A 13,971-nucleotide genomic window follows, 5' to 3' on the forward strand; every position below is an offset into this window, starting at 1 on the left:
ATCTTTTTTTTTTTTTTACATACACATCAAACTAAGGCATAAAACATGATGTGAACCCACCCTAAGATAATTTTTTTTCATACGCCGACATTAATTTGTGGTATAAAACACTACTTAGATCAGTGGTACTTACCACCAAGTTACTTCAAGGTTAAGTTTGATAGTACCAAGGTCATTTATGTCGACAGCAACAGCCTGAGGATGTGCAGCAAAGAGGTCCTTTGTTTCACAGGTGACACTTCCAACTAGGATGTGGGCTGCAATCCCCTTAAGCTCCGTTACCTTAGGGATAGATAGAACAGAAGTAATTGTAATACAGAGTCCGATGCAAGACTTTGTTGTATTTTCCGGTAGGAATTTGGTTTGCGACCTGCCTGCCACATTTGTATTTAGTGTTCCCTATACATTGTCGTCTATATGTTAGGCGACACTTGTGTAACAAGAACTACTTACCTTAATCGATATTAAGTTGTTAATCAGAGGGACGAAAAACATCTCATCACCATCCCAACTCTGCTTGCCATTAACCTCTATTTTTCCTTTCAGTTTCCACCTTTGCCTTCCATATCTCATGAATATCTGTGAAAAAAAAAAAAAAAAGCTTCACTTTTAGAATTCATTTTCATTTATACATCGTGCATTTATTGCTACCTTGCAAACTTAGTCAAATTGTACATATGTAATTAAAAAAGTTTTTTCATTTTGGGCAAAATGAGTGAGAAAACATTTTGGACAATGAGGTTTCTATGTGGATGAAAAGTACATAATGGGGAGGGGCAATTTATAGCATAGATTCGGTGGACAGGTAAAAGATGTAACAAATTCTATTAAGAAGACTGTGCATCTTAGCCCACCACATTTTTCAGATCCACATTTTGATGACCATTCATTTCTTTTGTTTTAATAAAAAAATATATATACGGTATATATAATAAAATCTATATATTAGAATTTTTTTTTTCTTGTAATCGCCGTATTCTAACATTTTTATAGTTATGTCTACGGAGAGGTGTGAGGGCTCTTTTTGGGGTGTGTATGGCTTTTTGATGACTTTTATTACTTTTTTTGGGGAAGTAAAGTGATTAAATAAAAAAAGAAATCGGCCATTTTTTTCCCACTACACCATTCACAGTATGGGATAAATTTTGTACGCAGCGATGCCCATGATATATATATTTTTTAAATATTTTTTTCTTTTGAGAAAAGGGATGGGGGCAATTAGAATTTTTATAAAAAATGTTTTTATAATCAGATAAAAATTAGAATAAAATAACAGAATTTGCTCCATTAGGCTATACAGAAATCACTATATTACAGTTCAATGCTGTCACCTGCTGGCCTGAACTGTAATATACAAATAATGACTATGTATGAACGCCTTCCTAGATTTCCACCTGGGGGAGGCATTCATTACTCAGAAACACACAATGTATGAAACAGCAGGCACCCCAATGCTATGGCACTCACTTCAATCCGGACGCCATATTTAAAAAGACCAGACATCCGCTGTACATGTACAGTGGATGTCGGGAAGGTGTTAAAGGCCATTGACACGTTCGAAGCACTTTACAATTGCCTCGAACGTGTCAGCCTCATCTCTGATCTCCTGACCTCATAAACACTCATTTAGGTCATGTTATTTTCAGTTTGATGAGAGTTTAACTATAATGAGTGTTTTTATGGTCAGATCATCAGAAATAAGGCTTCACATGAGCAGTCAGCTGACGGCTCTCAGGAGGGACAGTCTGCAAATAGACAGATTTTTAACCACATGTGTCAAAAACTAGTGATTTTAATAAAGAAAAAAAAATTTTTTTTGCCCAAAGTGAGTAAAATAAAATAAAAATTGCCCTGATGGTGCCCACAGCTTTTAAATGAATGGCTGACTTTAGAACAGATTACTATATGATTGCATACCTTATATCGGCGAGTTCAGCCTACTTATAGCTAATGTGTCAGCTTAAAAGGGGTTGTCTCATCTCGCCATTACTCGTCTTGGTAATGGCGAGATGAGACAACCCCTTTAAAGGAAGATACAAAATTATAAGGTGCAGCTGTCAGCCGCAGAATAATGATCAGACATGAACACTCTCATACACTTCTCCCAGCAATAAACAAAAGAGCTACTTTGCTTTTTGCTGTTATGGAGGAACTGTGGTATCTTTCCCTCATGTGTACTGCATGTGCATGTGTCATATGTGTGCCTGGTCCTTGAACTGATCAGAACTGAATAAGATGTGCGACTCTTTGGGATCAAAGACATCAATTTAAAGGGGTCACCCAGGAATTAAGAAAATAAAATTACTGAGAATGCTTAAATATTACCTTATTATAAATATATCCTCAAATACCTTTCATTAGTTATAATGGCTTGTTTTGTCTGGGGAGCAATCATTGGAAGAAATAAAATGGCCGCTGTCCTATTAGTACACACAAAACCTGTCCAAAACACACAGCAGGACAAGTTACTTCAGAACACTGAGCTGTCTCCTCTGTGCTCTGCTTGTCAGGAATTATGATCCTGAATACAGTTTAATGATCTTCAGCTGAATCTCTGTGGGAATGGAGTTCAAGAGGAGACATGAAGTACAGAGAGATCGGGACAGATTGTGGTAATGGAGATTGAATACAAGGCTGCTGCTGATTATATACACCCCCACCTCCTCTCTGTACCTCAGCTGTCTCCTCATTAATTTGGAAATAAATTTATAATAAAGCAAAATTTAAGTATTTTCATAATTCCCAGAAAACCCTTTTAAGCTCCCACAATATGTTGAGGTGGCAACTACTTATCTACAGTCATCGGGATAATTATAAAAGGGTCCGGTACTTAAAGGGGCTGTCTCACTTCAGCAAATGGCATTTATTATGTAGAAAAAGTTAATACAAGGCACTTACTAATGTATTGCGATTGTCCATATTGCCCCCTTTGCTGGCTTCATTTTTTCATCCTATTATACACTGCTTGTTTCTATGGTTACGACCACCCCACAAACCAGCAGTGTCGGCCGTGCTTGTACACTACAGGAAAAGGCACTGACCTCTCTAGTGGTCGGGACCACAGGAGTGTGCATAGACCCGCGCTCTCTCGTAGTGTGCAAACGTGGCCACCACGGCTGGATTGCCGGGTGGTCGTAACCCCAGGAAACCAGCAGTGTAGAATGTGATGGAAAAATGAATGTAGCCAGCAAAGGAGACAATATGGACAATCACAATACATTAGTAAGAGCTTTGTATTAACTTTATCTACATGATAAATGCCATTTCCTGAAGTGACACAACCCTTTTAACATTTAATCTACTGAATAAGCCAATAATTCACCAACCTCATACTGGTCTCCAGGACACAGTCGTGCAAATCCAGCCAGGCCTATAAGATAAAAGATACTCTTTAAATGGTTGTTCAGAACAGTTTTAGACCATATCAATAGTCTGTTTATCTAATAATGAAATGACAGGCTAGACGGACATCTAGTCAGGGCTAGACAAGTATGCGACCACTAGGTGGCAGCAATGATTTACATGCACATCATTTTAGAAATAATGGTTAGGTCTCATAAGCTTCAGTATTTTCATACGAGTTTGTCGACCCAGTAAATAAGCTACTGATGTTGTTACAAATAATTTGGAGTGAAAATGCAAACTCATGTCTCCTATAACGTATCTAGGAATGCTCTACCTATTCTATGCATTGAAGATGAGGTGACTCCTTTGGAGGGCATTTCATTTGCTGTAGAATGGTAAAAGAAAAAAAAAAAAAATTTTTTTTTTAAATCTGCCTTAATTCAGTGTTTTACAACGAAGGGGGGTGCAGGGACAGCCGGCATGCCCTCAAGGTTGCAGACCACTGGACTGATTAGTCTTAGCAATCTAGCAAGCCTCTGGGTGGATGACCTTCACCGCGTCTATTCTTTTAATGTACCAAGACCCGATAATGCGCAAGTAGTCACACACACTATGTGCACAGGGGTCGCATCAACATCACAACAATGGCAATTATGTGCAAGAGACTGCTGGGATGTAATTACCGGACTTGCATAAACCTTTTTCAATGCAATCACCGTGATGATTATGAGGACACCAGGTAAATGGTGATCATAATGGAAGCTCCATTATTGATTGCAATGGCTTGTCCATTTCCTATTCATACTGGCTTCAAAACACTTCTACATGTACCATGAAGGCAAATCTTAGACCCACATTCAAAAGTAAGAGTAAAAAGGTAAAGGTCAGTCAGTATACATGTCCTTTTACACTGGCTGACACACAGGCAATTATTGGGAACAGACCGAATGTTCCCAATAATTGCCTGATCGTGAGCGGAGGAAAGAGCTGTATTTATGTGCAGCAATCATCTACTCTGTATGGGGACACGCATTCCCATTCAGACCTATCGTTGCTGGGCAGTGGATGATTTGCTGCTCACAAACAATGATTTTGGTACCACATCAATGACGCTTTCAACCAATAAATTGAGCAGTTACTGTATATATACGAAAACTCATTCCAGACAATCGGCCTGATAATTTGACTGTCTTAAAGGGCATTAAGACACAAATAGAAACCATGTCTAAACCCAGCAGAGAGCTTAATTGATATAGTGAGTCACAGAGGAACCTTTGCAGCCTTGGCATACTTTACATTTATAACCCTAACCTCAGGTAAATAGAATGAGGACTTATCCTCAGGATAGGTCACCATTATCACATCAGTGGGGGTCCGAGTCAAGGCACCCTTGCTGATCAGCAGTTACAGGGAGCTGCCACGCTCACCGGAGCTCCAGGCAGCTTTCCAAGCACATCGCTGTATATTGTATAGTGGCTGTGCTTGGTATTGCAGATCAATGGGGCTGAGCTGCAAATATGTGACCAATGTACGGTGAAATAACATGGACTAGGAAAAGGCTGTGGCCTTTTTAACAGCTTATTGGCATGGGTGCTCCGAGGGGGGGGGGGGGGGGGTCACGGTCTACTGAAACGCTTCTGCGCATATATATATTTTTTTTAAGTTGTTACTAACAGCCTGGGTTCTTACCACAGGCTGCTGCTTTACAGCCCAAGAAAGCTCCAATCCTGGCTGTTAACCCTTTGATCATGCTGCGGTCCATACCACAGCATGATCAAATAGCAGTCCCCCTTGCAATCAGATCATTAGCTTTTCCAGTGAACCATTTGGGAGCAATCCGCAGTCAGCCCTGAGTACCTAAGGAGGACCCCAGGACTGGTGGATTGTATATAAAACTGAATTGGTAACACTCAGTTATCAAGTTATTGAGAAATTTTGGGGATGAATAATATAGGAACAGCACAACACAGTTCTAGGAAAGGATGCTCCAGAATGGTTATTCCATTGGTGATACAATCATTTACTGTAATGGATGTGTCAGGAGAGGTGACTGGTAGTCTTCAAGCACTTTTAATTTTAATATTACAAACCTGGAAACCTCCTGGCGCAGACTATAATGGTAAAATTAAGATTCCACAAGGTGATCCTCTCCACTTACAATATCAATACAAAGGACACACTACAGACAGCAGCTGAATACTAGATGAGCCATGTGTTTTTAATCCAAATGCATTCACCATAATATAACACAAGGCAATACTGACAAAGTACTACCTTTCATTTTGATGTAGAATTCACCCAATAAATGTTCCATTTCGGACTCAACTGTGCACATATTCTGTAAAATATCAGCAAACAAACGTGAAAATAGAAACATGCAAAATGGACGACACATTGTAAACCCAGCTCATACTAATTATATAGTATGACCGCTGCATTCTTTACATAAGGGGAGCTACATAAACTAAAGTCTGCTTAAAAATCTGAAAAAGTTTTAGAGTTTTAGTTACCGTACTTTTCATCATTATTACCAGGACTTAAGGATAAAGGCCAGAAATCTAAAGTCGATCAGCCCCTGCCACCATGACAACACTTCCTGTTCTGTTCCAGTGCGACCATAGGGACACTGATGTGGGTGTTAAGTTAGATTCACAAACTGTCCTAACTGGCTTAAGGTTATGTACACATTCTGGGGCGCTCTTTTAATAATGTATTTTACTCATTTCATTTGATCTGAGATTAAAAAACAAAACAAAAAAAACACACCAGTCTGCAGCCTGTCAGATTCTGTTCCTTTGAATCCCGTCATCTGACGGCTCATGTGTAGCTCCCCTGACCTCATTAACACTTATTTAAACGCTATGGATACATTTGAGGCAATTTATTTCAATTGGTCTTTATTAAAAACAATTCAGACCCTTTCTCTGTACAGCCTTGAGATTCTATAGTACAGGTTACCTGATGGCTCCTTATCTTTGATCTCCTGACCTCATAAACACTCATGGTAGCTCAATGCTTATCTTACAGATAAAAATATGACTTATATAAAATGTTTATAAGCTGTTACTAGTTCAAAGATAAGGGATATACATAGTCGGCAGAACGTAAAAGCAAGATGGTCACAACTAGGCACAGTTGTCAACCCTTTATTAAAAGTTTTCAGCAATTTTTGTCATAAAGACCCAAACTGCGTTAAATGCAATCATACAAAAGGTGTTGCCCCAAAGGTGTTCATAGCCTTTTAGCCATATACTTATAAGCTTGATAAGAATTGAGCTATAATGAGTGCTTCTGAGGTCAGGAGATCGGAGATAAGAACTAAACATGAACTGTCAGATGACGGGATTCAAAGAAAACTGAAACTGATAATGTTAAAAAAACAAAACAAAAAAAACACTGTATTCAGGCCATCTCAGAAAGGGCTGAACATTTTAAATAAAGGCCAAAATAAGTAAAATGCAATAAAAAAATTGCCCCAAAGGTGTCCATAGCTTTTAAATAGTGTCAGTTTTATGTGTATAGACAATTATTTAGATCCCCACAATACCTCTATAATAAGAGTGGGCTGCAACAACAGGAAGTATTCTCATGGGGCTGCAGGATTATATTAGGTGAAGATATTGGGCCTGCCACAGGAAGCACCGATGACGCTAATAATAAATACTTTGTTTCAATATTCAGAAATGGGTTTTTTATAGTATTTCTTCTGGTAGTTCTCCCTAAAGGCCTCATTTATCAAAACTAATAAAACCTTCTGATGAAGAATAAGCTGTGCTCTTAAAGTTTGCAAATATACATTTTCTGGTTAGCCAATAAAAGGCGCTACTACAGTAATGCTATTGTCCTTTGACACCAACGTATTCACAGATTTTTGTGGCTAACATGGTACCACACTATTTCCGATGGATCATAAATGGAGGGATAAAAGCAGTATAGCCGATATTTCTCAGACCTACCTCAGTGTACTCTTTGTAACTCTTGTTTATTTCAGACAAACTCTCCCGAGCCGCCTTGCTTGAAGGTGAAGCAGCAAACGCCTGCTTCATCTTACATGCCCCCTCACGTAGGCGCCTCTGGATACAATATGCTTCATACAGTTCATCAACCTTGTAAAGAGAAAGCCATATATAAAATCATATATCAATCAGTGCTTAATGGGGTTAATTACCAGCTACTTTCATACATATGTTTTTTCCTTTCACGTTTTAAGATCCAGAGGATCTCAAAATTGGAAGAAAACCCTTCAGTTTGATTTAATACAAACGGCTGCATCCGTGCCATTCAGATGTGGTAGTATTAAATCGAAAATGAACAAACCCAATCTGGAAATAACACCATTGTAAGTGAATGGGCGTCCGACCAGTTTTTTTTTTCCTGTTTGAAAAAAAACAAAAAAAAAAACGGATCTGGCACAATTTACTTAAATTGTTTTTAGTGCCGGATTCGGCTTGCTTAGTTTAGCAAACTGGACACAAAACCGCAGTCCACAGAACGTAACAAACCGGAAAGCATTCTGTTCCAGTTTGTTCAGTTTTGTCCCCGTTGACAATGAATCGGGACAAAACTGCTGTGTTTTCCTCCGGTTTTGAGATCGGCTGCCGGATCTTAAAACTGGTAAGGAAAACGCAGACGTGAAAGTAGCCTTACTCTGATCTAGGGCAGCATGGTGGCTCAGTGGTTCGCACTGGTGGTCCTGGGTTCGAATCTGACCAAGTACAACATCTGCATGGAGTTTGTATGTTCTTCCCGTGTTTGCGTGGGTTTCCTCCGAGTACTTCGGTTTCCTCCCACACTCCAAAGACATACTGATAGGGAACTTAGATTGTGAGCCTCATTGGGGACAGCCTGATGCTATAAAGCGCTGTGGAATATAATAGCGCTTCGGCTGCTTTTTCGTTCAGCTCCATAAGGGCAGAGCTGTGATGTGTGCGACTACCATTTAGTGCCTTATCTGACGTAGTCCGAGACTGTGCAACCTGAACCAATCATGAGACATGGGGGGAATCTCAGGTTACCTCACACTGTAGTCACAGATCACAGCTCTGTCCTAATGGCGCTGTGCAAAAAACAGCCAGGGAGAAAGATTTGAGAAAAATAAAAAGCAGGTAAAATAAATTGCCTGACTGGTGGGTTACTTGGGTGTGCTCAGAGTTTCGGGATCAAGGATCTGGTCACCTGGAAAGTGGGCCTCGTAACAGTACAGAATTCCTTATTTGACCCTGTCGATTTTGTTTTAGGTTGTGGATTTGGAATGTAAAACAGTTTAAAGACAGTTTAAAGAGGTCCTGTCACTGCTCCTGACATGCCCACCTTGTAACAATCCTGAAGCATGCCTTCTTATGAGGCTATGTTGTACGCCTCCTTCCTGCTAGAGGTTTGCAATGAAGGTCTCCATCTGGGTGTTAACAGTTGGGGCATGCCCCTGCAGTGTGACACAGACAGCACAGATTGGATAAGGTCAGACTGTGTAGGGGCACACCACCAATTGGTAACACCCATCTGGGTCTTCATTGCAAAGTGTAGGCAATTCATTTATTCCTTCTAGCAGTAATAATAAAGGAATGACAACATAGATTCATAAGAATAGATGCTCCAGAATTGTTACCACAAGGGGATGCAAATAGTTTCTAAAACAGACGTGTCAGAGGGTCCTCTTTAAAGGATTAACGGGGAGTGCTTAAAAGGTAGTATCAATACCCTTTATTTGCATTGCTCGATAGAAGAAATATGACATTTATGGAATTTCTGTTCCCTAAGAAAGCATCCGCAAATAAAGCAAACAAGTATCTGCTTTCATTACGCAGGAAGTGTGCTTCAGTATATTACAGGACCCAGGGTAACAGGTGGCACCAAAGAAAGAGAAGCAGATATGTGCTGCACGCAAAAACGTGACCCACCACAAGACAGCTGGAAACCCTGCTATTTACTGGGAAAAAGAACACTATTTATAGCAGCTACAGCCGAGAAGAAGCACAAAGGAAAGAGCAAGCGTCCAACGTGCAGTTACCTTCTTACACGAGAAAAGATGAGCTTCAATTCTTCCCTAAAAGCGTCAATCATATAGTGTATGCGATTCTGAAACTTGCATATATTGACAATTCTATATGGATTTGTATTAAGCAATACATTCTCAGGCATACAATCAACGCCCTCATTAGGTTCTGCGGGCAATTAACACAAGCTCGCATCTTTTCATAGATTAGCAAATACACGGGGGGGACTTATGATGTACAGTATCTAAGTCAGTTCTTCTGGAGGCAACATTGCTGTTATTTGCAACAAATTTATCAAATTGTCGCAGAAGGTTGATAAATCTGTCACATCTTTAACCCTTTTCAGGATTTTCCATTTTTTTTGTACTTCCAGCATTCCTAGTGCCATAACTTTTTTATTTTTCTGTGCACCAAGCCATATGAGGGCTTGTTTTTGCGAGACAAGTTATACTTTCTAATGGCACCAGTTAATATTGCATATGATGTAGCAGAAAGGTGGTGGTGGGGGGGAAATTGCCCATAGTTATGGGTTTCACTATGTAGTAAAACTGACCTGTTCCCTTCATTCTTTGGGTCAGCATGATTACAGAGATACCACAGTCTAGGTTTTCTGATATATAATCTAATCTGCATACATGACAAAATAGTGTACGTCACCACGTTTCTGGTTGTAATTACCTTACTCATGTGAAATTCCAGTCGTCTTATATATCGTTCAATGGTCTTGATTTGCTAGGGAAAAATAATAATATTTGAATTGGGTAGTTACGTCAGATATAGCCAGACGTGTGTTATAAATATCTAGTTCTAGACCAATATGCAGGTCACACTGTCATATGTATAGAGGAGCTTGCATGGGTAGTCGAGCATATACACCTGGTAACTATAACCCTGAAGGGTACAGCACAGGTTAGAAGCAGACACGCATTCTAAGTATACACTATTCTGCGCAGTTTATTCAGGTCTCAGGAAAATTCCTTGGTGGAGACATCAAGTCTAAGCTATTGTGTACACTCAAAAAGAATCTAAATGCCAGCTATGCTTTGCAAAACGTGGATAGTGGTGTCCCAACTCTCCAATGAGGGTCAGACATGACCGTCAATATACCCAATCTTCTCACTAGAGCAGGGATGGCCAACCTGTGGCTCCCCAGCTGTTGCAAAACTACAGCTCCCAGCATGCCCAGACTGCTTACAGCTATCAGCCTACAGCAGGGCATGGTGGGAATTGTAGTTTTACAACAGCTGGAGAGCCGCAGGTTGGCCATCCCTGTTCTAGAGATAAGCTTCTGCCAGAAGTGTCCGGCAGTGGCTTACTCTTCGCTCCCTAATGAGAAAACATAGTGTGTATGGGGGGTGGGGGCCATCAAGAGGAATAGCTGTTGGCCAAACAAGCGTTCCTCCAACAGATAACCCTAACCCTTAGGCTACTTTCACACTCATGTTTTTGTGTGGATCAGTCATGGACGGATCCGTTCAGATAATACAACCGTTCAGAAAAAATCAGTCTGTATTATCTTTAACATAGCCAAGACGGATCCGTCTTGAAGACCATTGAAAGTCAATGGAGGACGGATCCGTTTTCTATTGTACCAGATTGTGTCATAGAAAATGGATCCGTCCCCATTGACTTACATTGTGTGCCAGTACGGATCCGTTTGGCTCAGTTTCATCAGACGGACAACAAAACGCTGCAAGCAGCGTTTTGGTGTCCGTCTCCAAAGCGGATTAGAGACTGAACTGACGCATTTTGAGCGGATCCTTTTCCATTCAGACAGCATTAGAATGCAAACTGATCCGTTTTAGACCGCTTGTGAGAGCCCTGAACGGATCTCACAAACGGAAAGCCAAAACGCGAGTGTGAAAGTAGACTTACACTTCTTGACCGAGCAGACGACTGTCGGAAAGGAAGAGTTACTTCCAATCGTCTGCTCATCAGTGGACTCTGCAGCTATTACTTGCAGTGATCTCCTCCACAGTTCGGGGAGCAGTGATAGTTAATGCCATCGCTCGCCCCCATACAGAGTCATAGTTTGCCAGCAGCAGAGGCTGTTTAGAGGTAACGATGTGCTGGTTATTCTATCAAATACAGATGTATATAGGTATTTAAAAAGGTCATGTACAAGTACAGAAACAGAAGAATCAAAAACATAAAAAAAAAAAATGACCCCTTAAAACTTACTTTTTATTAAATTCTCTTTCGAAAAACCTGACAACACAGGCTAACTATGCAGAAATTCCCAGGGTGAGCGAACGAAAATCAGATCAAGGTATTTACCAGATAACATGTAGGCTGCCAGTGGTTATTGGGGTCGGAAGGGAAAAACAGAGGGAAAATATACCCTACTGTAGCCCTGCTAAATCCTCAGGCCGGGGATGACTCCTGAAGGTGGGGCCTCCCCGTACCTAACCTGGCTGGCCCTAAAAAGCCCTTAAAGAAACTGGGTTTCCCTACTGCTCCAACGTGTTTCCCCCACCAGGGTTAATCAGGGGGTCGTGTGGGAAAAATTGGTACAGGGCCCAAAAATAATTATTCTAAATAGATACTAAAGTAGATAACAAACAATGGTATATTACATGAACCGGAGATTGGCAGAGATAGCATATACAAGGGACAGCCATAGAAATCACAAGTGGATCCCCCCAGTGAGATCATGATAAATCCACATGTGGTGGTCCCAAGTAACGGACATAGCCAAAAGGTGTGGTGATGCCAGCGATGATTTAGGTGACTGCAGGAATGATCCTATTACACGATGAACGAGCGTTTCATCAGGTAATCTGCTGCACCTTTACACCAGCAGATGATCGCTAATGATCTGCATAGTGCCAGCTTTACTGAATCCAGCTCTCACAATCTCAAACAATAAGAAATATTTCTACACCAGAAGCCACTGCACTTTAAAGAAAAAGGAAGGATGTTTCATAACTAGTTTCAAGAAGTGAGTTTTGCAAGTGGCCTATGTTTCTGCTGTTCTCTTCAACTCTGTCACTGCTGCCCTAATGCCAACTATGCATTACACATTAGGGGTAAGAGCAATATCAGATTTTGGCATTATAGTCAATAAAATGTACGGTAGTTAAAAAAAACAACAAGTCTTTAATTTGAGCGACTTCGTGACAACTATTGAGGAGTACAGATTACTAGTCTTAGGGTGGGTTCACATCACTTTTTTCCCATCCATTTAACATATACAAAAAAAACGTATACGTTAAACAGATGTTTCATACTGATGCCATACAGTGGCATCAGTACACCATACAGTTCTATTGTGTAAAAAAAAATATATATATATATTGGGACAAGACCGTTTTTTATACTTTTTTTTCTTCTAATGTGTACGTCAAATGGAACCATAACACGTGATGTGAACCCAGCCTTACCCGTGACACAAATTTTGAAAAAATTAAGGGTCATTTATCAAGATTGGCATTTTCTATGACAAGCATCTGATCGGTCGCTATGGGTAACTAAGCCTGTTCTACTTTATACCAGTTTGATTAATGACCCCATAGGTCTTTCAAAAGTATGAACAAGCAATCCTCTGCCAATTACAATATAAATATAAATCATTTAATAGCAGCGTACCTTATCCAGATCATATAAGACCCCCTGCAATGAAGAAAAGGGAAAGTTAGGGCAGGAATAAATGGAGAGCGGTTGAACAGACTCTGCTAATTACACCAGTGCGGGTAAAGAATGTATTGCCGGGCAAAACAGCTAGGATACATTACGGATAACGTGACTTCTCTAAAACTGCAGACAAAAGCCCTTGTGTATGGTATTCACAATCGCCCACGCCACCAGACTTACCTACACTTACTCCACTAAAAAAATCCAGCGCTGGCGACTTACCAGTCTTGAATTTCTCTTCATGTCCTTTAGTTGGGCAGTCAGCTTGTCTAGCTCAGTTTGATGAACGTCCAGATACTCACTAGAGGGAGAAATCAAACACCAGGTATCATTACATAGCCGTGAAATACAATCCGTAAGAAATCAGCCTATTATAAGAGACTTCCTGCTGGAGATGTATATATTGCCAAAGGAATAAATCTGACACGGCCAGGACCACTTCTACACGTGGCTATCGGCTTGATTCAGCCATAATATTCATCATTACCTCAATTTGTTTTATTAAGTATATGGTACACAGACAGCAAACCATAAACTTATAAGAAACCAGACACAAGTAGCCAATACCCCCTGAACAGATTAGCCATAGATTAGCTCAATTTTACTTTTTGTAGGTTCAAACAATGTAGCAGTCTTTTATTAAAAAGTTTTCTTTCGAAACTGGAACTGAATGCAAAAAAATTTGTACTTTCCTATGCCATAGGATCCACATACGAAATGCATAAAAACCTACACTGAAATTTACAATCCAAACCACTTCATGACCAAGCAATTCTCATATTTATTTTTTCCGTTTTTTTGGAACTATACCTTTTTTCTCTGTTCACATAGCTGTGTGAGGGCTTGTTTTCTGTGGGACAAGTTGCACTTTCTAATGGCACCATTTAATATTGCATACAATGTAGTGAGAGGCTAGAATAAAATTCCAAATGGGGTGGAACTGCAAAAAAATGCAATTCCTTCACATGTGATGTATTCTCTGTTCAAATACACTGCACCT

At 40.1% G+C, this 13,971-nt stretch overlaps 1 protein-coding gene across 1 annotated transcript in view; it reads right to left on the minus strand.

Annotated features, from left to right (window-relative positions):
• RIPOR2 (RHO family interacting cell polarization regulator 2) overlaps positions 1-13,971 on the minus strand; it is a 176,428-nt gene that overhangs the window by 80,170 nt on the left and 82,287 nt on the right. The window contains 8 exon segments of the mRNA XM_044292731.1: positions 134-282; positions 454-579; positions 3,327-3,370; positions 5,620-5,683; positions 7,302-7,451; positions 10,017-10,070; positions 12,927-12,950; positions 13,194-13,272. Coding sequence (XP_044148666.1) covers positions 134-282; positions 454-579; positions 3,327-3,370; positions 5,620-5,683; positions 7,302-7,451; positions 10,017-10,070; positions 12,927-12,950; positions 13,194-13,272 — 690 coding nt within the window.

Source organism: Bufo gargarizans, chromosome 5 (assembly GCF_014858855.1).
Source record: "Bufo gargarizans isolate SCDJY-AF-19 chromosome 5, ASM1485885v1, whole genome shotgun sequence".
Lineage (NCBI taxonomy): Eukaryota > Metazoa > Chordata > Amphibia > Anura > Bufonidae > Bufo > Bufo gargarizans.